The sequence below is a fragment of the Canis lupus genome, chromosome 9 (genome assembly GCF_011100685.1).
Source record: "Canis lupus familiaris isolate Mischka breed German Shepherd chromosome 9, alternate assembly UU_Cfam_GSD_1.0, whole genome shotgun sequence".
Lineage (NCBI taxonomy): Eukaryota > Metazoa > Chordata > Mammalia > Carnivora > Canidae > Canis > Canis lupus.
In genome coordinates, this window is record NC_049230.1 from 59836955 (window position 1) to 59863938 (window position 26984).

A 26984-nucleotide genomic window follows, 5' to 3' on the forward strand; every position below is an offset into this window, starting at 1 on the left:
TTTCATAATGCTTAACAAGTAGCATTGTTTTTTTTTTTTTTTTTTAAGATTTTATTTATTTGTTCATGAGAGAAACACACAGAGAGAGGCAGAGATATAGGCAGAGGAAGAAGCAGGTTCCCTGCGGGGAGCCCGCTGCAGAACTCAATCCCAGGACCCTAAGATCATGATCTGAGCCAAAGGCAGATGCTCAACCACTGAGCTACCAGGTGCCCACAAATACTCAGTTTTACTTTAGTTTTTTCTGAAAATAACAAGTTGTAAGGTAGTGAATTAAGTGTATCTATTGAGTAGCAAAAATATACAGCAACTACAAAATGGCTAGATATATTAAAATTACAACTCTAGAGAGTTCATAGCTCTTATGAAAGTTAACACAATGAAAATCTGTGTTTGAAAGATATTAATCACAAACATCTCTATCTGTGAACTGTTCAACTGCTTTTAGAATTCTGAAAGAGGTCTGCTTTCATATACATAATCACAGGTTCTATGTTCTAAGTTTCAACATCTATTTTAGCTCTATATTTTTATATAGTTTTCAGGCAAAAACATTTCGTTGAGGCCTGATATACAAGAAAAATGTCAGTGATTTTAATATTTTCACTAAAGAACTAATCTTAAGAAACAATTATCAAGAAACAAATAAATATTTAAAAGCTATCTTATTACATCTGTAGTGTATAAAGCTGTAACTAGATCTTTTTCTTTTAATCTAAAAATTTTAAACTTATAAGCACATAGGTATAATACCAACCAAAATCTATAAGTACCTTTGTAGTGATGTCTTTCTACATAGGTAGTAAGAGCCCTCCTGGAATTAAATTTTTAAAATGTTTTTAAAACATTTAAAGCAGTGACCTTCAATTTTATTCAAGCAAAAACTTCACCTTCCAATCTCACCAGCAGTACAAATACTATAAATAGCCATAAAGGCTTTCTAGAACCACCCATGTCATGTATTTTCACTTCCCCTAAAAAACATTTCTGAGGTGGCTGTCAGTGATAACAGAACTTTCTAACTAAGATTTTTCAAATCTTAACTGGTTTGGTTGAAAGTACCAAAGGAAAGAATTTTTTGTTTAATACATACTAAAACCTGAATACTTGTTTCAGTTTTTCCCAAACCTGCTAGCAATTCCCATTTTCTAAGCACTTAAAGAATGTTGAACAACCTTTTGGACTTATTTTGGTGGTACGACTAAGTCTACGGGAGGTACAAGACCTGGCTGGATTTGAGTCCCACTTCTGCAACTAATTAACTCACCACTTGGGGTAGTTTCCCTTTCCCCATCATGTGTGAAAGGAAGAGTCTAGATTTGACCTCTAAGGGGTCTTCTAGCCCTGTCACTTTAGGATTCTATATTATGTTTTCTATATTTTCTACTCAAAAATCTTAAGTTCATCTCCAATTCCTAATTAAAATCAAATCCCTTAGTCATTTATTCTAGACCAGGTAGTCCCAATTTATCTTTCTGACCTTATTCTGTATTACATCTCAATTTGAAACCTCTGGTTCATTCATGCTGCCCTATTCACACAAGGATGACAACAGCACCTGTTATGGTGTACTGAATGCTCACTATGGGCCAAGAGCTTCACATGCATTAGCTCATTTAATCCTAATACTCGCACGAAATAGTGCTATTAGTTAGATGACTGAGAGGGATTACATATTTTGCCGTAGGTCACAGCTAATAAGTGGCAGGGCTAGAATTCAAACTCAAGTCTGCTTGCCTCTCAAGCACATACTTTTTTTTTTTTTTTTTTTTTTTTTTTAAGATTTTTACTTTATCACTGAGCCACCCAGGTGTCCCTCAAGAACATACTTTTAATCACTACCTATTACATGCTCTATTTCTCAAGTATATAAACGATCCCTCTTTATTCAGGGCTTTGAAGCTCAAAACACCCCTTGCCATGATTTTTTTTTTTCTTAATACAACTCATTTTTTAATTTCAGGTAAAGGGATACGTCTTTACCACTGCAGTCCCAAATTTCCTTTCTACCTCTAACCTATTAAAGCTCTTGCTCTAAGCCTCAATGACTCGTTCCTTGATGAATATATATGTACCCTGAGGTCTAAGAATTGTATAGGAGTAATCCTCCTGCAGCACATATGCTAAAAACAGAACAAAATACATAAAACATCAGTATATTGATGGAGCAAATCATTATAGCAGTACTAGAGGGGTTTATGATCCCTGCAAGAAGAATGGGCTACTCCAAGCCACTCTACATTCACTCTGAGCCTTTCCTCTGAGTATATGACAATTTGCAGCAGGCCCTGGAGGTTACTGGGAGATTCTGACTTCTGTGTGACAAAGAAATAGCAGCAATCTTTTACTAAGAGTTTCTATAATGCCACTATCCACAATTCTATATACTTAAAATGTGACAGGATCTGATTTTCACAATAATTCTAACAAAGGGGCATAAGTCCACTTTGCAGAGTAGAGAATAAAGGGTTAGAGATTTCAAACTCCATGCTCTTTTCACTACTTTCCTCTTTATCTTAGGAAAAAAGTGATCCAAGTAAAGAATGATTTGATAAATCATTTCAAATATCATGATTTGATAAAGTTAATCACAGTAATAACATAAAAAGCTTTACATTAAAGTAATATGCATCTAATCTTTTTTTTTAAGACTTTATTTATTTATTCATGAGAGACACAGAGAGGGAGATAGACACACAGGCAGAGGGAGAAGCTGGCTCCCTGCAGGAAGCCTGATGTGGGATTCAATCTTGGGACTCCAGAATCATGCCCTGAGCCAAAGGCAGACGATCAACTGCTGAGCCACCCAGGCATTGCCATGAATCTGATCTTAAACCAACTCCTTTAATGTTGGCATCTTTATTACTCAAACATGAGTATCCTTCTTAAATTCAGAAAGATTAAGATTACCTAATAAATTGCCAGAACTAGTATCTAAATTTTGTTTTGACTTCATTTTCAGTGCTCTGTAGGCTATAACACACATTCTCAGTACCATGATATTAGTTCACAAGGCTAACATAATCTAAGTTGGAAGGGTTTCAATTACTACAAATATCATGTCATGAAGAAAAAACTTTTAAAAGTGAAAAAGCCTTTTGAGTCGGATTCTGCTCCCCATGGGCCAATGAAGACAGAGACCCATAAACGCCCCCTCCCCTTTTTTTTTTTTTTTGGTCTAGCTATAAATAAATGGCTTTGGCAGTAGGGGTGGGTTTCCCCAGTCTTTCTGGAAGAAAATCCAGAAATAAATCATGCCATTTAATGCTATACCTTCTGCCTTCTCCCCAAAATATTATCTTACTAATTCAACAAGTATTTATTAAAAGCTGATAGCACAGAGTTTAAAGTTTTACTTTGAAAAGACTTACTTTTGTATTTTGTTCAAACCCAATATAATCTTTTTGTAACAAACCAATAAACCTTTCATTAAGTGATTATTACAATCATGGCAATTTAACATAAAGATGTGCTTTTTACTTTGCAAAGGGCACTCTCATGTCATATGTTGCTTTAATAATTGTAAGTCATTTTATTAGAGTCTTTTATCTAAAGAGACTTTGGGTTCCTCAAACTCTGCCCAGCTGGATACTTAATAGCAATCTCATTCAAATGGTGGGCAGAGATAACACTATAGAGATCCTACTTTTCCCAGAGCCTAACCCATCTCATATACTGCCTTCTAAGAAAATTCACCTAACACATATCTCCTTATCTATGAAATACCACATGGTACTTCACATTCCACTTACGATTTCATATTGCCAGGTCTTGTACTATAGATATTGTATATCTATATCTATCTATCTATCTATCATCTCACATACACACACGTTTGTTTGTTTTCATGATTTCCTTTCCAGGATGTCAAAGAGGATGCTTTCCAGTCTGCTGTCTTCCCTTAGTAAAAAAACAAAATTAAAAAACCTAAAAAGACCCAAACTAATACCCATGCGGCATAGTAATGTAGTAAATTGGAATCAGAAAGGTTTTGCAGTCCCCAAATCAGGCTTCCACAATTATAAAAGAGGAATAATATCCCTTTTGCCTGTCTTCCTAGGATGATGAGAGAGAGATGAAGAATAGGAAGTTGCTCTGTACAGGACCAGAGATAACAGAGTGTGATTACATTTCTCATTCTCTACTTTAGTAATGTATTCTAAACCTATGCTTTCTGATTTCCCTCTGCTTCTGCTGAAATCTATTTGCCTTTTCCTAAATGTGGTTTATGCTTTTTATAAAAAAATAATACACCTATTATTATATAGTTGGAATAGGAGTAGTAGTTGGAAAGGTCATAGCACAAAGTTTACAAAGAAAAATAGCAGGCAACAGACCCCTTACTTCTCCCACCCTGCTCTCTTTTCTTTTCTCTTCCTATTTTTATTTTTTATTTATTTTTTTAAAAGATTTTATTTATTTATTCATAGAGACAGAGAGAGAGAGAGAGAGAGAGAGAGAGAGAGAGGCAGAGACACAGGCAGAGGGAGAAGCAGGCTCCATGCAGGGAGCCTGACGTGGGACTCTGTCCCTGGTCTCCGGGATCACACCCTGGACTGAAGGCGGTGCTAAACCGCTGAGCCACTGGGCTGCCCCTCTTCCTATTTTTAAATAAAATATTTAAATTGCTATTTTCTGTTGGTTTTTTTCAAATTTTCTAGTATGAGAGATACTGTACTTGCCCAACCTCCCCCACATACCTCCCTTCTTCTTTCAATGTGATTTTGCTACAATTTTTAGTTAATATTGCTCATAACTAAATCACAGAGTGTATCATGACTAGACTTCCTTTATTCTTTAATTTTTCATTTTGGCTTCATAACTAATTGCTCCATTTCTCCCTTCATTATTTTATGTATATCTATTACCAATTCTTTCCCTATAAATTTGACAGAATTCTAAATCCCTGGGGTGCCTAGGTGGCTCAGACGGCTAAGCATCCAACTCTTGATTTCAGCTCAGGTTATGATCTCAGGGTCATGAGATCAAGGCCCTCATTGGGCTACACACTGGGTATGTACCCTGCTGAGGATTCTTTCTCCACACACCTCTCTCTAATATAATTTTAAAAAAATGTAAATTCCTCTCAGTGGTTTTTTCCTAAAGACGTACTTCCCAGCACCCTCCTTTGTTCTCCAATTTGGACTAGTTGGTCTGCTGCACAGCTAACATCCTAGGGCTTTCCTTCTCCATCACCATGGGAATTCTTTTCCCCTCTGTCCTGTGTTGGGAGTCCCTGCTTCCTGGGTTCTCTTCCACTTTTTAAATTTTAACCATCGTTCTGGGAAGTATATCCTTCAGTAACTCACTGAGAAAGGATGTAAAGGCAAGTAAATATTTTTGAGACCCTGCATATCTCACAACGGGTTTATTTTACTCTCACTTGAATCAAAGTTTGGCTGGGCATAAAATTCTAGGTTAAAAAATCACTTATCAAAAATTTGAAGTCATTCCCTGTTATCTCCTTGCTTCAATGTGGCAGAAAGTCCAGTGCTATTCACATCTCTGCACTTACATGTTCCCACTCTCCCATCCCTATTCCAGACCAAGAAGCTTTTAAGATTTTTCTTCACCCCCAGTGTCCTGAAATTTTGTGATTCACCATCATAAAGTCTTTCTTATTATACCAACCTGGTCCTTTTCATTACAGAAACTCATATCCTTCAGTTCTGGAAATTTTTCTTCTGATAGTTCTCTGAGAATTTCCTCATTTTTCCCCTTCTATTCTGTTTTTGAAAATCATGTTAGCCAGATACTGGGCCTCCTTTATGAAGTCTCTGTCTTGTTTCTATCTACTTTATCATCTTTTGTTTCACTATCTGGCCTACCTACTTCAATTTAATCTTCTAACTTTCCTGATTTAAAAAATATTTGATTATACTTTAAATCTCAAGAATTCTTTCTTATTCCTTTTCTGTTTATTTTTTAATGGCATCTTATTCTCCTTTAATGGATGCAAAAGCTTTTTTTAAAATGTATTTTGGAAAATATACTGGATTTACTTTTAAATTTTTTGTGACTTGCATTGTTTCTATTTCCTCGGATTTTTGTTTTTGGCTCTGTGTATATTATGTGAGGCAACTTTCTCAAAAGATCAGTGATCTTTGGCTGTTAATAGTAGAAGAGGAGTAAACAAGCTAACTGGAAGTTCTGTACACACAGGTGGGATTTGTTGACCGACAGACATAACATAAGGTGATTTGGGCAGGTAATGGGACTAGTTTAGGAACCCTCAGATAGCAGTCCCCAGATTGGACTAGTCTTATTTCCTGCTTAGAAAATCTGGGGCTAAAAAAAAAAAAAAGAAAAAAAAAAAAAAAAAAAGAAAATCTGGGGCTGACTGAGCACTCTGGGAGCAGAGAAGGACAAAGAGATGGATGATTTAATATGTAGACTTTTCTACAAGGAATCATATGCTCCTTCTTTATAACCCTGCCAGTTAGCTATAATAACTGGCATATAGCAGAGCTTGCTGCACAAAAGGGCTTCCTGACTGTTTCTTAAACTTTCCCTAAAGCCATTGTTATTGCATTATAGAATTTTCCACACCCTACAAGCAGTATCATTTCAAGTATATCCCCGTGTTAAGAAAAGAAAGGAAGAGGGGCACCTGGATGGTTCAGTGGTTGAGTAGTCTGTCTTTGGCTCAGGTTGTGATCCCGGATTCCTGGGATCGAGTCCCACATCGGAGTCCCTGCAGAGAGCCTGCTTCTCCCTCTGCCTATGTTTCTGCCTTTCTGTGTCTCTCATGAATAAAGAAACAAAATCTCAAAAAAAAAAAAAAAAGAAAGGAAGACTGAAAGACAAAGTAAAACCACAGAGTTGGAACAGCTCCTTTTACCAAACTAGCCTATACCTCTCCTCTTTCCTTGTAACTGATTGTTATGGCCTATCTTATCTGGATTCAGAGCCAAAAAGGTGAGGTGATCTAAATACATATTCCTTATCCATGCCAGGAGAAATTGGTAATTTGACAGCACTGTCTGAAGTTCCTTTGGCCCAGGCTAGGAGTTTCCAGGAGTAAAGTTACCTGGCATACAGATCATACACATTCCCACACTATCTCTTGGTACTACAAAGATATCTTTTATCATTTAGAATCAAGAATAGTCTTGAACAAAGAGGAAGACTGCTTAAAGGCTCTGGCTCTCCTTTTGAACATCACTGCTCTATAATGACTAGACGTAATAATAGTGGCTGCAATAATTAGAATCATTCACTAATTCTGTAAAGTTGACCAGAACTCCTGCTCTGAGCCAGGTCCCATGTTAGATTTTAGGGATAAAGACATGAAGAGGCACACTACTGTTCCCGCCTTTAGAGATTTTATAGACAAGTAAAGGAAAATATTTTTATGATGAATTTAATGTTACTGTCATTTTATAAAGATGAGGATTTATCATGCCTCTCTTCCTAAATTTGGGATTGCTAACTAGCATAGAACTGCTAACCCAGCACTGAGCTTCTAAGACCTTAATGTGGGGGGACACCATATCATTATGTGGGACTTCCTTAGATGTAAAACCATGGTAGATACAAACAATAGTACTTGTTTTTATTGCAAAGCACTTACTTCACAAATTACAAAATACTTTTACATCCATATCTAATTCAATTGTCAAAGTAACCCTATGAGGGAAGAGAGGGTTATCTCCTTTTATAGAAGAAATTAAGTGCTTAGAGAAGTGACTTGCCCTTACAAAACTAGTTAACTTTTAACAGAAACCTAGATTTTTAAAATCTTAGTTCCAAAGTTCATTTTAATCATATCATGGTACCCTCAGCATCTAAATTTTGAAGAAAAGCCCAGATGACTCATTCACAGTTATAAGAAATGTCTAGAATAATGCCAGGGTCTGTAAAATATGTTAGCAATATGTACATTTAATATAAAATAATTAGGTTTCCTTCAACTTGAAATGGAAAAATTATACAAAAATACAGAAAAACGATTTGTTAAGACTTTTAAAAAATCATAAATGCCACGATTCTCCCATCCTTAATCTTCTCATAATCTGCTCACCTAACAATAAATTCTGGTTTGCCAATAATTTATTTCACAAGTCTTCTATGATACAAAAAAATAGTGAAATTAAGATATTTCCTATGAAGTCACTGTACAGATTTTTCAATCAAACCCAAAAGGCTGAAGAAACTTGTAACCCTGTTGCTTCATTTTCAAGTTCAAAGAGTAGACAATGCATTTATAGTTCAAAAATTCAAGTTTTCCCAATCCCAAAATACGGAGACCATTATTCAAGTAAAAAGGAAAAGCCCTTAAAAAAGGCTCAAAAAGAAATTTTTCCAGCAAAGAGCTTAAAGAAAACATTTTCCAAAATGGAATCTGGGAGTCAACAAGTCCATGAATAATTTAAATATCTTTTCTGGTGTAAGATAGTTCTTTCATTAAAGTAGACCACTTGTCCTTTTGTAACTGCTTTTCTGTTCTGAGAGGAAAAAAACACATCTCTGAAATCATTGTGTAAAAACACACAACTAATTTACAAATATAACAATTAGTATTGTCTTATTTGAACATTTACTATGAAATAATTTCAATACAATCACCAAAAGCTTATGCTTCCTCTGATACAGTCATATACCATATATAGTTAAATGCACTGTCTTGCCAAAGCTCAACGTAATTGAATCTAAAAATATACTTTTTTTTTTTCATTCTGAACTAGCCAGATTGGTATTTAAACCAAACGTCATCATCAAATGTTGCACTAAATATGCCAGGATGAAAAGATTACTTAAACACAGACTATTCAAATGTATCACAGGAAAATGCCCCTAGGCACCAAAGATTGAATGATTACATCCAGGCTCATGCTCTCTTCCCCCAACATGCAAACACACAAGAAAATAAAAATAAAAAAAAAACAGTAAAGATAATGAATGTGAGGAAAGAACTGATAACTGAAGAAAATGCAGTCTTTATACAGTCCAATGAAGACAAGATAAACTGGAAAGACATCTGATATTAAGCAAGAATCAGCTGCAGGAGTGGGGGAATTTTTCTTTAAAATTACTTTATCTACGTAGTTTCTACTTTAGTTTTAGGCTGAGATACTGACAGAGATTCTAATGTGAAAAATACATTTCTAATGACATCTAAACTTGGTACTAGAACAAAAAATGTAAATATCTGTTAACAAAAAGCTCTTATTATAAAAGAATTGTCTTTTGAGTTATTAAAACATCAGCTTAATCAGCCACTTTCAGAAAGTCAAACAAGTATTTTCTCTTTTCCATAAAATCTTCCCAAAGAGTTTTCTCTTTTCTCACAAGATACAACTCCATTGCAGGAAAAAATTAAAAGGGCTTAGCACCTCCAAAAGTAAAAATCCACTGATTTAACATCACTTTTCTATAAAAATTAATCTTTAAGATTCCCATCTTTACTAAACTAAAACCTTACAAGCAAACTGCATATCTGAAAGGTTGTATTCTCCAACATGTATGAAGAAAAAGGGAATTTTGTTTTTTTAGACTTGTGCCATGTAAATAAAGGAGAAATGCACAAAACCATTTTTCAGAATCCAAGAGGAAAGGTTTTCCAATTCAAATGGCAAGTTTTAAGCTATTGTTAATATAACTTGCAATTTCAGTATGAGTTCTAAAATTTTTTTTTTTTTAATTTTTATTTATTTATGATAGTCACACAGAGAGAAAGAGAGAGAGGCAGAGACACAGGCAGAGGGAGAAGCAGGCTCCATGCACCGGGAGCCCGATGTGGGATTCGATCCCGGGTCTCCAGGATCGCGCCCTGGGCCAAAGGCAGGCGCCAAACCGCTGCGCCACCCAGGGATCCCTCAGTATGAGTTCTAAATATTGAAACAGTAATATTGAAACAGCTTGTAATCAAGTTTTCTAATAGTAAATATAAAGAGCAAGCAAGCTTTTGGGAAGAATTCAGAATCTGAAATTTAAATATAATACTTATTCACTCAAAATTAAAAAGTCTAAGTTGAACACACATTTGAGGTTAAAAGTCAAACTGATACCTAAAGAGTAAAATCCAAAGAATGCAGCCCTTTATTTTAAAAGGGGGCACTAGATTGGTTTTCTAATATCATGACAAAAAAACCAAAGCCCATCTGCCTGTTTTATAAATATCCATATCCTTTCTTGGATTCAAAATTCCACTTTAACCCATTTCCCTTGGGTTTCTTCCATCTCACTGAATACCATTGTTGTATTCAGATTATAACATCTAGCTAAAGGCAGAGATCACATAAGTCCCCTGAAGACTTCCAAAACATTAAAACCAGTAGAAAAGCAGAGATATTCTCATGCCTGGAGCTGCTGGGAAATCCTTCTCTCCTTTTAGAAAAATAAACTTCTTGTTCTAAAGATAATCACTTGAAGAACAAAACATCACCAGTACATACAAATACACAGCACTCTCGATAATTCTACAGAGTAACAGTAATAGAACCCTATAGATTTTTTTTTAAAGCCAAAGTACTAGCAAAAAGGAAGGAAAGACTGAGTAAAGAATCATTATACCAAAGGATTTTTTTTTCCAGAAAGAGGACAGCAATAAAGGAGACTTAATCAGAATTTCTCTATCTCTCATTCACATGGGCATTCTGTAAGATTAACAAAAAAAAAAAAACAAAAAAAAAAAACTTAAAAAAGAATTAGATGCTACTTTGTTGATTCCATTTAACCACAAGGAGAACATCTCAATCCCCTTCTATTTTATAAATGAACTAGCTAAATATTCAGTATATTTTCTGACTCTGTTGCTTAGGACACCTTTCTCCCAGATATTCTGATATTTTACAAGTCTCTGGATTAAAAAAAAAAAAAAAAGGGAAGACTAAAGATTCACTATTATAAAAATGGCAGCCATTAACCTATCATTTGCGTTTCAGCTTATTTTGCTATAAAGAGAAATCTAAATTCAAATATTTTCAATACACACATACACAAAGGCATGGGCAAAAAATACTACAACACAATCACATTCTATGCAACACATTTCTTTAGCTCTCCATGAAGTATGGCACAGAAAGCTGCTCAATTTTTCATAAGTTGTATGATTTAACTGAATTTTCATTTCATTCATGGTGCACTGCAAAATTTTAAAATTAGTGTTTCGGTGTTCATTATTCACTGCATTGAGAATTCTCTCAAGAGAATAAGACATAAATCCTTTGACTTTCTAAATGACAGTGCTGAAACTTGCAGTGTAGTTCTACTTTGGCATATATAAAGAAAAATTTTAAATCCTGCCAATTCATCACTGGCTTTTAATATTCCCCATTAAAAGAATTCAATTGCATATGCAGCCCAAACAACAGTTGGAAAGAATCCAGAAAAGCAACAAGAAAATGACTTTTTATAAATGCTGATGCTTTTCTCACCCAGGTTCAGTCATGCCAGCTCAAGGGAGGTGTTATATATGGCTTTATTCATTTTAAATCTTAAAAATGTAGTCATTTCCATGACATTACAAAAATTGGAACCAAGAGCAATTTATCTTCATGGTTCTGATTCTCCTGATGCAAAAGCACTTTTCAGAAAATAATTTCTGCAAACTTACAAGGTAATTTTGATGGATCATTTGTTTGCTATTGCTTAGAGTTCAATTATTTTGTCCCAGATTTCCTAGTGAGCTAGGAATACAGAGATAAATACACACACACACACACACACACACACACACACACACACACAGACACTGACCCAGTGTCTGAGCCACTTCAGATATGGCATCCATTAATGGGGTCTTTACCCCTAACTGTATAAGGGTCTTTAGCTATGGTCTGACTTGCACAAGAAGTACACATGGCCCCTGAGAGGCGCTTTAGTCCCCTTTGGAAGACACTGTTGGAGAGACTATAAATGACACAGTTGCAGAAACTGTTACTAATAGCAAGCCAGGTGGTCAAGAAGGATACAAAGCGGTTGCTGTGGCCAGTGGAGCTCTCCAACAAGAAGTAGATGATGTATGGCAACCAGAGGATGTAAAATACACTAGTAATTCGGAATAGGACCATGGCATAGCGCTTATCGGGACAGGACTGCACCTCCCCAGTCTCCCCAGTCTCCCCACTCTGGCTGCTGAAGCGGGCTTGCCTTTCGCTGATCTCCTTTGTGTGCTGTTGGCAAATGCGGAAGATGTTGAAATAGGTGAAGCACACAATGAGGGCTGCTGGGGCATACAACATCACTACGATGAACAGGGTGAAGTAGGGGTCAGTGTGCCAGGACTCTGCACACCATTGAAACACATCTCCATGATATCCAGGTTTGCCCCAGTGGAAAAAGGAAGGCAGGAAGACCAGGGTGGAATATAGCCAAATCAGGAAAATACACAGGCGGAGTCTCCAAGGTGTAACCAGGGTATTATAGGTTAAAGGTTTGGTGATGGCAATATATCTATCAATGCTGATACAGGCCAGAGAGGCCATGGAGACACTCTTCAGAACTGATACTACAAAACCGAATACCTGGCAAGTCAAAGACTCCTTAACTGGAAGAGGGTAGTGGAGGAGTGATAAAGAAGGGACTAGGCAGCTGACTCCAACCAAGAGGTCAGCATATGCCATAGTCTGAATAAAGTAACTTGTAGTATGGTGGTTCAACAAAGGTGCACAGTGAAATACAAAAATCACAATAATGTTGCCAGAAATAATCAATACAGTAAGAAAGACAATAATCAATACTTCCAAAAGGCAAAAATCGACAGTTTCCAAATAGCCAAACGTCAAGAGGCAAAAAGGGTGGCTGCTCTGATTACCATCCAAGGTAGAGTTCATCTTGAGCTCAGGAGTGATCTCTCACTTCATGCTGCCGCTTGGCTGCTGCCAACAGTTCAAAGGAGCAGCTGCTGTCATTGCGGTCAGCTCTGTGTATCTGTAATAATGCTGCCAGAGGAGCCTTAGTCCCCAAGCTCCTGATGCTGCTCTGGTGCATTGCCTGCAGTGTACTTCCCCTTTAAATCCTTCTTGGAATAGGGAGAACCAGCAGCAGTTGTCTGGCCAGTCCCAGATGTGGCCATAGTACCAGGTTTACCACACACATAGCACCAGGGGAGTAAGGCAAACTCTGGGTACAATGTCTTCAGGCCACTGAGGGTAGGGGGTAGGGGCAGAAGAGAAGGGAGGAAGATTAGGAGCTTCAGCAGGAGTTGTAATGAGTCTCCTCTAAACAGCTGATAGAAGAAAAGGAGAGAGCATTTTACATTTTGCATCCAATGCCCGAATCAAAGAACCTGGCTAACTCAGGCTGGTATCAACCCTCCCACTCCATCCCACCCCACCTAGTACAACTATTCATGGCTACTCTCAGTAGCACCCACATAACTGGTCCTTACTCTACAGAGGAGCAACAGCAAGCTTTCATGATCAACATAAAACAAAATCAATCGCAAGTCAGATTGATTTAACCCCATTTCCTTTCATTTGAGCCTTCTGGGGAAAGAAAAGGAATCTGCTTATAGCATTTCTGAAAATATTTTACTGTAACTACCACTAATAAAATTACTTATGATAATTTATTTTCTTCATTGATTCCAATGTAATATCTTGCCTCTTTGAAAACATTCCAACAAAATTTATCTGTCTAGCTCGATTTCAGAGTGTTACCTGTATTCTGCATGCTGCAATCCACACAAAAGCCACAAAATCTCCTTAACGAAAGCCTTGCAGTGCAGGAATGTGCCTCAGCCCTGGTTTACTGCAGAACTGAGACACAGAGGGAGGGGATAAGTAGGAGGAGGGGAACCGGGGAGAAGAGGGGGCTTGGGAAAAGGAAGACGGGGGAGGGGAAAGAAACCGCCTGTGTGCACACACCCTCTGGCATCATTAGCAGCTCATTAGAATTCGTCACCAGAGAAGTGGTCCCTGATTTCTCAACGTGGGGGGGGGGGGGGCACGCAATAATTTAATATGCCTGCAGTGTAGTGTTTGAAAACTGTTTCCTCGTCTGTCTGGAATCCCCCTTTCAGTAGATGAGCAGAATTTAGACTGCTAGTGAGGAGAAGGGGCTGTAACCCGGACAGAATGCCAGCCAGGAATTAGATTGAAACACACTGCCACAAGGGTAATGGTGAGAGGAAATTCCTATTTTCTTATAGCATTTTCCTCGGGAACAAAAGCAATGCTGAAGAATGAAATTGTGTTAACAGTGCATGGCAACTGAGGGATCCTAATTCAGTGGCACAAGAAGTTCTAGCTAGAAGGCTAAGTGTTCAGTATGAATTTTCTCTCATGATTCACTGGATACTAGCTAATTTTAAGAAAGATGACAAAAATAACAAGCAAACTTAAATATCAGTTTTTCAAGAGAAAAAAAAATAAACGCTCACCCATTCTGAATACTGAGGAAACAGAACACAAGCTCACTGTTCCTGTAGTCCATGTTACCCTATAGCTTTAAGACGCCATTTCTTGCTTCTAGTTTACTGAGAAGCAGTACACAAAAATACATGCAAAAAGTGGACAAGTAAATATACCCATTTCCATTTAGGCTTTAAAACCGCAAGAAGTTGCATGGTACAAATTAGCTTATGTATCTTAGAATACGCAATCTTGTGCCTTGAAACAATGCAAGTTGGGATTATATTGTGGCAATATCATAAATGACAATTTACAGCTAATTAGAAATATGCATTTTTCATACTTTTTCCTCCAGGTGTCTATGGACTCTCAATTCATTCTTCTAAATAAAGTTCCACATACCCAGTAGGGTAAAAGAAATAAACAAATGTTGGCATTTCTAAGCATTCAGGAAAGATGGCACACCTGGGCAGAGATACATGTTATATGATCCAATTTTCATTTTTTATTTGTTTCACACACATGCTTTCTCATCACAAGCAAATGGCCCCCCATAATCAGAAATCAATTAATTATATTTTAAGATCTCAAGCACTGTGCTTATTACATGAAGGCAAAAAACTAAAAAAACCTACTGAGCATAAGCTTGATAGCTATATTTGACAGGTTTTACTAGAAAACATGGCAAAGAGTGGCAAATTAAAATATTAAGAAACCCATGGTACTAAACACCCATCTGTTTCAAATCCTTGCTCTTATATTCCTAAGCCTCTCACCCTCAGTTTCATCATCCGTAAAATGAGGATCATACTCCCTATTTCACAGAGTTATTACAAAATAAAGGAAACAGTGTATACACAAAAAAGGCTTTACCAATACTTTGCACATAGTGGGTATATAACTTTATTCCCTTTCTTCTCCTAGAACTAAAATACCCTTCCCTAGGTGGTCTGTGTTTTTCTGCCAACCATGCTGCACTGCTTGAGGATGGGGTCCTCTTATTTCTAAAGTGCCTTTTTGTGACTGCCTAATTTTGAGACACACCAGTTATTTGGATCTTTGCTGTCAGACATTCCTCAAATACATGGAAGCTAAACATATGTAAGGCAGTAAAAGTATCTAGAAAGAACAAATGATGATACAGCATCAATTATTCCCTCTACACTAATAATTTCTCTGCCTACGTTTCCAGCCCTAACTCCTAAGCATTCTCTCTCATTTATAATTTGCCTGCTAGTCTATACATCTTCTACCTGGGTGACTTTACCCACAATATGTCCAAAATTAAACATATTTTTCTCAACAAATCGGCTTCTTTCATCCTTTTGCAACACTCTTTTATTTTTTCCAGGCATTCAGGTATCGAGGCTTAGGAATCATCTTGACTGACCACTCTCTTCCCCTCAAGGTACTATTCTTTCTTACTTACCAGATTCCTGGGGATCTCTTTCCACAGTAGCTCTCAATTTAGTTCTTAATACTGTAGGCCACCATTAAATATTGTCTGGGCTTCCAGTCTTGTTCATTTTTCTGATCTGCTCATTTCTGCTTAAACATCTAATAGTATATGCTTTACTATGATATACATAGTTCAAGAAAGTCAATGGCTCCCTAGTGCCTTTCCAATCTGATATATATATATATTTTATATACATAAAAATTATATATATATATAATTTTTTTTTAGAATTTTATTTATTTGACAGAGAAACAGAGAGCACACTAGTGGGGACAGTGTGGCAGAGGGAGAAGCAGACTTCCCATGGAGCAGGGAGACAGACATAGGACTCTGGGATCATGACCTAAGTCGAAGGCAGATGCTTAACCAACTAAGCCACCCAGGTACCCCTGATCTCACTACTCCACACCGCCCCCACACACGCACTTTGCCCCCCTCCCCCTGCCCCCCCCGCAGACAAATCAGGTTACTCACTATTGTATACATTTACCATAAAATTTGTTTTTGAATTCTCATTGTTTGAGTGCTTAATACTGGATGAAAAAAGGATTGATTCTTATAGTTTAATTAGTAGAAAAAGCACTCACCAAAGTCAGTAGTACAAGCTTTTCTAACTACTCATGAATTTTGTCATGTGACTTATTCTCCTATATCGGTGTCTCACCTATTATGATTTAAAAAGACATTACAGGGGATCCCTGGGTGGCGCAGCGGTTTGGCGCCTGCCTTTGGCCCAGGGCGCGATCCTGGAGACCCGGGATCGAATCCCACATCGGGCTCCGGGTGCATGGAGCCTGCTTCTCCCTCTGCCTGTGTCTCTGCCTCTCTCTCTCTCTCTCTATCATAAATAAATAAAAATTTAAAAATATATATAAAAAAAAGACATTACATTGGTTAACAACTTGAAAGAATTCAAAATGTAATAAAAATACAAGCTGTTACATTACTATCACTAGTATAATAATAATTCTTTCAACTTCATTTCTATTTTAGTAAAATCACTCAGAGCTATAATTAAAATATTCATATAGAAAACTCAAAAACAACAAAAATCTTAAAAGCCACACTTTATCAAATTATTCAAGAGTTAAGTGTTTTGTTTCAAATTAAAGAAAAGCATTTTCCTCAGAAGAAACAAATTATTAAGGATGTAAGATGGCAATAAATTTATGTCTTCAAAAAAAAAAATCTATACAGTGGCAACTGGGTGGCTCAGTCAGTTAAGTCACTGACTCTTGGTTTCAGCTCAGGTCATGATCTTGGGTCATGAGATCAAGCCCCAGGTTGGGCTCCCTGCTCAGTGTGGAGTTGGTTTGGGACTCTCTTCTTTTCTCTCTGTTCCTCCCCCTCTGCACTCTAAAATAAATAAATAAATACATCTTTTAAAAAAATCTCTATATACTTCCTTTATTTCTTTAAAATTTTCATTTAAATTCCAGTTAGTTTACAGTGTAAAATTAGTTTTAGTCGTACAGCATAGTGACTCACCTTTCCATATAACATTCGGTGTTCATCACCTATTTAACCTATCCCTGCCTCCCCTTTCCCACCTCTGGTGACCATCAGTTTGTTCTCTATAGTAAAAAGTATGTTTCCTGATTTGCACCCCCATCCTAATCCTTTCCTCACTTGTTTCTTAAATTTTACATGAGTGAAATCGTATGGTATCTGTCTATCTCTGACTTATTTTGCTTAGCATAATACTTGCTAGATCCATCCATTACACGTTTCCTTTTTAAAATAATGCAATCTCAGGGTGTATTTGTGTTTTTTGGTAAAAAACAGTATTTCTGTGTATATATCATTGGAAGGAAACACACTGGAAATTGACGCTTTTTAGTGGATGGGATTACAATTTTTTTTTTAATTTTTTTTTTTTTTTTTATTCATGATAGGCACACAGTGAGAGAGAGAGAGAGAGAGAGGCAGAGACACAGGCAGAGGGAGAAGCAGGCTCCATGCACCAGGAGCCCGACGTGGGACTCGATCCCAGATCTCCGGGATCGCGCCCTGGGCCAAAGGCAGGCGCTAAACTGCTGCGCCACCCAGGGATCCCGGATTACAATTTTTTTAAACATTTTTCTGTATTTTCTGAATTTCCCAATTTCTTTGTATAGATGACCCTTAAATAATATCGGTTTAAACTACATGGGTCCACTTATAAGTGGATTTTTTTTGACAAATAGTACAGTACCATAAATGTATTTTCTATTATGATTTTTTTCTCTACCTTACTTTAAGAATACAGTATTTAATATAATAAAATACAATGCTAATTAACTGTTTATGTTATTGGTAAGGCCTCCAGCAGCAGGAAGCTATTAATAGTGAATTTCTGGGGGAGTCAAAAGTTGTATATGGATTTTCAAATGTGTGTGGGGTCATCGCCCCTAATCTGCATGTTGGTCAAGGGTCAACAGTACCATTTTTATAATCAGGTTTAAAAAAACAGCCAAAATAATATATAACATGTCTCTTTTGGTAAAGCTGAAAAACACTCTGGCTACAAGATGTCCTCCCAGAGCCACACTGAATGAATGATGCCAGGTTTACATCACCTACTTTATGGGGCTCAGTTTTACCTGTTTTTATGCCATAACAGCAACATTCTTTCAGACAGGCTTTGATGCTCAATCTAACTCAAAATGGGCCTTCAGAACCCTGGTTAAAAATTCTTACAGAATGAGAATATAATGAACCATGTAAAATGGTCAATATTTAACCATTTCACTTCTGGTTAAATATTTTCTGATCTACAAAATTGGCAACTTCTATATGGCTCAACTTAATATGAAAAAATGAAAACAAAGTAACAGAACTAAAAAGGAAATACAAAAAGAGGAAACATGAAACAAAAAAGGGAAATGACTGTTCAAATTATATTTATTCTCTCCACCTATTCAGTGGCTTAATTATTAAAGAGAAGAAAGAATCATTCTCTGTCCTTCAAATTTCTAAGATTCACTTTTGGGCATTATCCACTTATTATTCAGTAAAAATGAGCTTTTAAGTGTAGATTTATTTAATTAACATAAGATTTTTAGTGCAGCTGACAGGGATGTATTTGTATCAATGTCATTCCACAACCAACCTGAGGTCTTTTGACTCGTCTTTTACTCTTTCCTCATATCCCACATTCACTCAGTCACCAAGTGCCAACTATTTCTGATACTATTTCTCAAATAGTATCTTTCTCTATCTGTTCTGCACTACTCCCATCCAAGTCACAACCATCTCTTGTCTAAGTTACTAACAGGTTTTAGTTCAATTAATCTTACTCCATTCAACCTCAAGTAACTGGAATGACCATTCTAAAACTAATAAGATAGGGATCCCTGGGTGGCGCAGCGGTTTGGCGCCTGCCTTTGGCCCAGGGCGCGATCCTGGAGACCCGGGATCGAATCCCACGTCGGGCTCCTGGTGCATGGAGCTTGCTTCTCCCTCTGCCTAGGTCTCTGCCTCTCTCTCTCTCTGTGTGACTATCATAAATAAATAAAAAATAAATAAATAAACTACTTTCAATAGCTTTCTTTAAAAAAAAATAAAATAAAACTAATAAGATAATACAAATAATAACACTAAGGGTGCTTGGATAAGTTCAGTTGGGTGAGTGTCTGCCTTGGGCTCAGGGCGTGATCCCGGGGTACTGGGATCAAGTCCCGCATCAGGCTCCCCGGAGGGAGCCTGCTTCTCCCTCTGCATATGTTTCTGCCTCTCTCTGTGTCTCTCATGAATAAATCTTAAACAAAAAAAACAATAACAATCAATAAGCAATAATTTATATTTACTATGTGTTAAAATTCTACCTAGTGTTTTCATGCATTATCTACATTCAGTCTAACAACTCTACAAATAAGTTACCATTATCATCTCATTTTACAGATAAGGAAACAAAAGTCTAATGTTAAATTGCCCAATGTCAATGGCTTAAATACAGTAGGAAAAAGGGTCTGAATCAAGACAATTTGCCTTTAGATATATACTTTAATCCACTTTGCAAAGTGCCTTCTAAACCTGAATATATGATCTGTTTGCTTAAAATGTTTCAATGACTTTCTATTGCCAAAAATCTCAAATATGCCTTATTTAAGCTTTCGAAGATTCAGCCCTTACCTATCTTTTCTGGCCTTATTTCCTTTCACATTCTATGAAATTGTCAAGCTCTCTTTCACTCATGAGCACATGTTTTTCCCACTGACTTGTAATATCACACATGCAATGCAGCACCCTATCCCATCCCAAAAATCCCTTCCCTAAATAATTTCTTTTTTTTTCCTAAATAATTTCTGAACAAGAGACGATTTTGAATCCTTAGATGAGACGTTCTTGTTACATGCCACATGGCAATATGTATTTTCTCTTCTGTAAGTCTTATATAATTTTATTATAAATGGTTAATTGTTTATTTCCCTCATTAGACTATAGTTTTTCTCAAACTAGGGAGCAGGTACATTTTATTCATGGGCATATCCATGAAACCTAGCACAAGGCTGACATTAAAGCAGGCTTTCAAAGGTATTTATTGCTAACTAAATAACAAATTCCTAATAAGACAAACAGCCACTTCTGCTTTTAGACGGGAAGATGTTTCAAGTAAAACCCTAATATAAAAAAAAAAAAAAAAAAAAAAAAAAAAACCCTAATATAGAAACTGTTTAATTCCCTATTTAATTATTAGGTTGCTGCATATGAAGTTGCCTATCTGCAGATCAAAAATGTTCAAATATCAGATTTTTTAATATGATCAAGCGTATTATGTTTCCAGTCTTGTAATTCAGGAAACCTTTAGAACTCCTTTGACATATAGGACTTACAGAAACTCAATAGAGGGGGCATGACATTACAGAGATGGGATATGGAGAGTTGATATTATTTTCACAAATAACAATTTGAAGAAAACTTGTCTTAGTCCATTCAGGCTGTTATAACAAAAATACCAGACTGAATGACTTATAAAGGACAGACATTTTATGCAGTTCTAGAGGTTAGGAAGTATAAAATCAAGGTGTTGGCAGATTTGTTGTCTCATGAGGACCCATGGCCATCTATTGCTATGTCCTCATACGGTAGAAGAGGCAAGGGAGCAATCTGTGGTCTTTTTATTTTTTATTTATTTATTTATTTATTTATTTATTTATTTATTTATTTATTTATTTATTTATTTATTTTTTTTGTGGTCTTTTTAATAAAGATATTAGTCACATTCATGAGGGTTGCTCTCTTTCGACCTAGTAACCTCCCAAAGGCCCACCTTCAAATACCATCACATTATAGGGGTTGATATCAACATATGAATTTTAGGGTGAAACATTCAATCTGTAGCAGACTGACTACAGCAACTGCTATATAGAAGCACACGATATAGTTCTTAAAAATGTACTCAAAATCTATTTTCCTATACAATTAGATAGCAAGAGTATTCAGTTGTGACACAGTAGATTCACAGGCTATTTTGGGGGTTAGGACTCAAACACGTTACATATCTAATTGTCGATTATGTTTAAGCTTAAAGGAAGATCAACCATTTACTTACCAACCTCATTTCAGAGAAGAGGAAATGTACGGCCACAAGTGCAGAAGTCATTTAAGTTCAGTAAGCTAGTGGCAAAGCTGAGACTTGTACTCATGCTTTCTAACTCTATGTCCAGTGCTCTTTCTGCTAAATTGACTCCGTTTTGGTTTGGTATCCACAGGCAGGTTCTATGATTATGTGTTATTGAATGAATCTTTGACTATTATCAAATCTACTAGATATTTCTCATTAAAACCAAAACAATCTGCATAATAATGAAATTATAATTAGATATTTAAATTATTTTTCCACACTGGTAAACTATAACTGGGCCTCTAGGACTTTCCTTGGATGAACAATTAAAAATGTAAGTATTGGTTATATGACTTGTCATTAGTTAAGATTTTGGATAAAAACTTGAAATTCATGACAAAAAGATTCTATCACTGAAGTTTATCAATAAAACCACTACAGAAACAAAGGCAAACAGGTTTCAGAAAACACAAGGCTGACTGGATGACAAGAATGAGAATCATCAGAATATGTTGTTATTTCATTATTTTTTTATTAAAAAGATCCATTAAGGAAGCAACTCTGACATAAATCTTTGCTACTAAGCAAGCAAGCAAACAAACCAGAGCGCGTCGCTGACATAAAAGATGAAAAATAACCAAAAGGAAGGACCAGAGGCTGATTCTGGAGACTGGAGATCAGAAAGCGTCTCTTTTTCTATTCATTGTCAAATGCAATTTATTTGATTCACCAGACCCAAAGAGCTGTACGTCTTACAACTGGGGTAAGACAGGCCATGGGAGTCCCTGTGGCTTATTTACTAGGGATCCTCCCCAATGTATCTGAGAAGTTCTATCTAGAGACTTTGACTAGCCTTTGGTCAAAGGCTAAAAAGAATAGAAAAAGAATTTAGGAGTCTTTGGTCTGTAAAAATGTATTCCATAAAGCCAAGTTCAATATCAAGTAGTCTTTCATAATGTGGATAGATTATGTATCTACTCCAAATTTGTAAAAATCACATTAGGGGCTAAAAAAAAACTTGATAAAATTTAGTAAAAATTCCTAATAAAATCTCAAAGCCAGGAATGGAAGAAAATCACTTACATGTAACAAAAATTACTTACAAAAAAACAAAAATGAATAGCACGCCTTCCAAAAGATTAAAAAAACTAAAGCCACCTTAATTAAAATCAGAAACTCAATAAGGATGCTAGTTATCACCATTATCACTTAACATCATCTTAATGTTTCTAACATATAAACAAAACAAAGAAAATTTAATAGTCTGCATAAACTATGAAAAAAAGAATTACAACTGTTTTTGGTGCTGATATAATTACATACCTGAAAATTTCAAAAGGTGCTAGTATAAAATTAGGAGAACTAATCAAAATATCAAGAAGCAGATGGATAGAGAATTAAAAACAAAACACAACAACCCCAATGTCTATTTTCTTTTGTAGCAATTAGCATCCTGAAATAAAAATTGGGAAAAAATACCCCATTTGCAATAGCAAGAACACTCTAGGATAATTCTTAGGAATAAACTTAACCAAAAAAGACATATAAGACATAAATGAAGGTAACTCTGAAGTCTTTTTTTTTTAATAAGTTTTTTTAAGATTTTATTTATTTACTCATGAGAGAAACCGAGAGAGAGAGAGAGAGAGAGAGAGAGAGAGAGGCAGAGAAACAGGCAGAGAGAGAAGCAGGCTCCATGCAGGGAGCCCGACGTGGGACCAGATTCTGAGCCTCCAGGATCAGGCCCTGGGCTGAAGGCGGTGTTAAACCGCTGAGCCACTGGGCTGCCCTCTGAAGTCTTTAACAGATATAAAATGAGATCTGAACAAATAGCAAGACATATCATACTCTTAGATGTAAAGATACTATAACAACGTAATTTATAGCCTAAATAAATATGTAAATAAAACAAAATTCAAATCAGAATACTTATGGAACTTTATAATAGGGAGGTGATGGTGAGATCGAAGAAAATGATTTTCAGGTTTATAAGGAAGATTAAATAGGCAAGAATAGACAAGAAAAATAAGAAATAGTGAAAAAAGGATTTTCTTTACCAGGTGTCAGAACATAACTTGAAGCCTCTTTAACCAAAACAGTATTGGAAAAGTCATACACAAATAGATCAATAAACAGAAAAATCTAGAACTCAATCTCAGTATATGAATGAATTTAAGATCTAACAAAGATGATAGTTCTATTCAGTAGGAAAACAGGACTAGCACAACTGGTTATCTATTTGGGAAAAAGTAAAATTGGGCTGCCACGTACAAAAATAAATTCCAGATGGATTAAAGATATAAATATATAACAAATACAATAAAAATCTTGCAAGAAAATATTACAAACTGCACTTATAAAACTTAAAGGTAGGAGAGACCTTAAGACAATTTTCTACATAAAAACTGAAAACATTTTGTATGGCATGACACTATCAATAAAGTCAATAAGGAATTAAAGGATTAATGTACATAATATAGAGAGTTCTCTTTTTGGTAAATAATTTTTATTTAAATGTTTTTCTTGGCTTTGAGATTTTACGTTTAATAAAGATGAAGAGGTTAACTCACAGAAGAGCAAATCCCTCAAAATTACTGGTAGAGAACTACAAACCAAAGATATGCTGGTATCACTTATATCGACTGAGAACAAAAAGTTAAATACAGTTACTGATAACTAATACTATTTGGGATATGGGGCTACAGATATTTTGCTACACTGTTGGTGAATTATGAATTATAACAGCCTTTCAGAGAACCAAACTTGATATAAGAAAATTAAATATAAAAATTAATCGGCTTAAAAAACATGTTACCCTTTGATCCAGCAATCATACTACTGAGACTACTCCATAAAAGTAAAAGATTTAGAACACATATAACGATGTTTTAGTAAAACACTATTTAAAGAGGTTAAGGGCAGGGGATCCCTGGGTGGCGCAGCGGTTTAGCGCCTGCCTTTGGCCCAGGGCGTGATCCTGGAGACCCGGGATCGAATCTCACGTCAGGCTCCCAGTGCATGGAGCCTGCTTCTCCCTCTGCCTGTGTCTCTGCCTGTGTCTCTGCCTCTCTCTCTCTCTCTCTGTGTGACTATCATAAATAAATAAAAATTTTAAAAAATAAATAAAGAGGTTAAGGGCAGCCTGGGTGGCTCAGCGGGTTAGCGCCGCCTTCAGCCCAGGGCATGATCCTGGAGACCCAGGATCAAATCCCAAGTCAGGCTCCCTTCATGGAGCCTGCTTCTCCCTCTGCCTGTGTCTCTGTCTCCCTCTCTGTGTGTCTCTCATGAACAAATAAATAAAATCTTTAAAAAAAAATAAAGAGGTTAAATCTGGAAACAAATTAAATGCCTACCAATAGAAGAGTAACTGATTAAAAATCTACACATAAAAACAAGTATGTTTATGTGTCCACATGAAATTCCTTATTAATACATACATGGCTGCATAAAGAAATTTTTATATAAGTTCAAGGATAGACAAGTAGAATATACAAAAGAACCAGCTCTGGAATTGTTCCTGAGTTCAAGTTCTGCTTCCCTCATATATCTACCTGCTAAATTATTCTAAGCAAATTACTAAGCTTCACTGAACCTGTTTCTTCCTTTCTAAAACGGAAATAGTAATTACCACTTCATGGGATTGTCTTAGGTTAATGACATAATGGCTTTAAAGTGCTCAATTCTGCATGTGACACATGTTCAATAGGGGCACCTATTACTATTATATTTTTTTCTCTTCTTGAGATGAAAATAACAAAAAAAAAACCCTCAAAAGAAACAAACAAAAAAAAAAGGGGGGGGGGAAGTACCTCTGAATTCTACTACTTTTAGAAATAAACAGGGCACCTGGGTGGCTCCGTTGGTTAAGCATCCAACTCTTGATTTTGACTCAGGTCATGATCTCAGGAGTTCTAGGATGGAGCCCCATGCCAGACTCCTTGTTCAGCAGAGTGTCTGCTGGAGATTCTCCCTCTCCCCTTTACCTCTCCTCCCTCTGCATGTTCTCTCTCTCTCAAATAAATAAATAATTCTTTAAAAAGAAAAACCCTTAAAGAAATATATACTTAGGTATTTTCTATTACTAAAAGGTCATTTATACATGGAAAAAATCCTACATATATCCCCTTATAAGACAAGCTTGAGAATTAAAGCAAGATGATGATGAGGACATTCAGTAGTTTTGTGTGTAAGTTAATTTTTAGGGGGAATTCACATTATTAATCAAGGCACTGCTTCCTGCCTTAAATTGAGTCTTTGAAGAAGCTAAGCTAAAAAAAAAAAAAAAACCCTCTAGGGACGCCTGGGTAGCTCAGTGGTTGAGCATCTGCCTTCGGCCCAGGTTGTGATCCCAGGGTCCTGGGATCAAGTCCCCCATCAGGCTCCCTGCATGGAGCCTGCTTCTCCCTCTGCCTGTATTTCTGCCTCTCTCTCTGTGTGTGTGTGTGTCTCTCATGAATAAATAAATAAAATCTTAAAAAATAAAATAAAATAAAAAACCTCTAAAGTAATATCACATGTGAAATTTCAGAACATAAACAATGTATCTGACAAAGAGCCCATGTCAAGAATTAAAAACTTCTAGAAGCTAGTAATACAGATACATAGGTAAATATTATTGTCTATATATATGTATACTAATATCCTGCTGTTTTAGTCTATTTGGACTGCTATAACAAAATACCACAGACTTAAAACGGCTTAAAAACAGCAGAAATTTAATGCTCACAGTTCTGGAGGCTAGAAATCCAAAATCAGGATATTAACATGGTTGGGATCTGATGAAGACTCTCTCCTTCACTGCAGATTATTGACTTCTTTTTTTTTTTTAATTTTTTTTTAAATTTATTATGATAGTCACAGAGAGAGAGAGAGAGAGGCAGAGACATAGGCAGAGGGAGAAGCAGGCTCCATGCACCGGGAGCCTGATGTGGGATTCGATCCCAGATCTCCAGGATCGCGCCCCGGGCCAAAGACAGGCGCTAAACCACTGCGCCACCCAGGGATCCCAGATTATTGACTTCTTATTGTGTCCTCAAATAATGGAAAGTGATGAGGGATCTTCTTGGACCATCTTTTATAAGGGTGCTAATTGCTATAATGAGAGCTCTGTCCTTATGACCTAATCACCTCCCAAAGGCTCCACCTCTTTTTTTTTTTTTTTTTAATTTTTATTTATTTATGATAGTCACAGAGAGAGAGAGAGAGGCAGAGACATAGGCAGAGGGAGAAGCAGGCTCCATGCACCGGGAGCCTGATGTGGGATTCGATCCCGGGTCTCCAGGATCGCGCCCTGGGCCAAAGGCAGGCGCCAAACCGCTGCGCCACCCAGGGATCCCAAGGCTCCACCTCCTAATACTATCTCTTTGGAAATTAAATTTCACCACATGAATTTTGATGGAGACAAACTCAGAGCATAATATTTGCTAAGTACTAGAATGCTCATAGCAGGTTTGCTCATAACAGCTAAAATTGGAAAAGAACAAAGCAAAACCAAACATCTATAACAGCTAAATAGATTTTTTCAAGTAAGGTTTATTCATACAATGGAATACTCTCAGCAATTAAAAAACATGAAAACAAAAAAATGAATACGAGCTCCTGATACACTCCCAAAATAGATGAGCAAAAGAAGTCACATATAAACAAGTATATGCTGCATGACTATATGATTGCATTTAAATGT

The 26984-nt window shown here is 36.4% G+C and overlaps 2 protein-coding genes across 8 annotated transcripts in view; both read right to left on the minus strand.

Annotated features, from left to right (window-relative positions):
• Window positions 1-26984, minus strand: part of RABGAP1 (RAB GTPase activating protein 1) — a 167261-nt gene that overhangs the window by 57968 nt on the left and 82309 nt on the right. The window contains exon 1 of one of the 7 annotated variants that reach the window (XM_038549428.1): window positions 13605-13705. The exons of the other annotated variants lie outside the window; for them this stretch is intronic. The gene's annotated coding sequence lies outside the window, so the exon portion shown is untranslated. Of the gene's footprint in view, window positions 1-13604; window positions 13706-26984 lie in introns of those variants that run through there. 7 annotated transcript variants of the gene reach the window in all.
• On the minus strand, window positions 7488-13732 carry GPR21 (G protein-coupled receptor 21). The gene is made up of 2 exons (XM_038549443.1): window positions 13605-13732; window positions 7488-13171 (listed from the first exon to the last, which is right to left on the minus strand). Exon 2 carries the CDS (start codon window positions 12774-12776, stop codon window positions 11718-11720), a length of 1059 nt encoding a protein of 352 aa, XP_038405371.1. The 5' UTR covers window positions 12777-13171; window positions 13605-13732; the 3' UTR covers window positions 7488-11717.

Coding starts and splice junctions, on each gene's coding strand:
- GPR21 (XM_038549443.1), bottom strand. CDS start 12,776: ATGAACTCTACCTTGGATGGTAATCAGAGCAGCCACCCTTTTTGCCTC.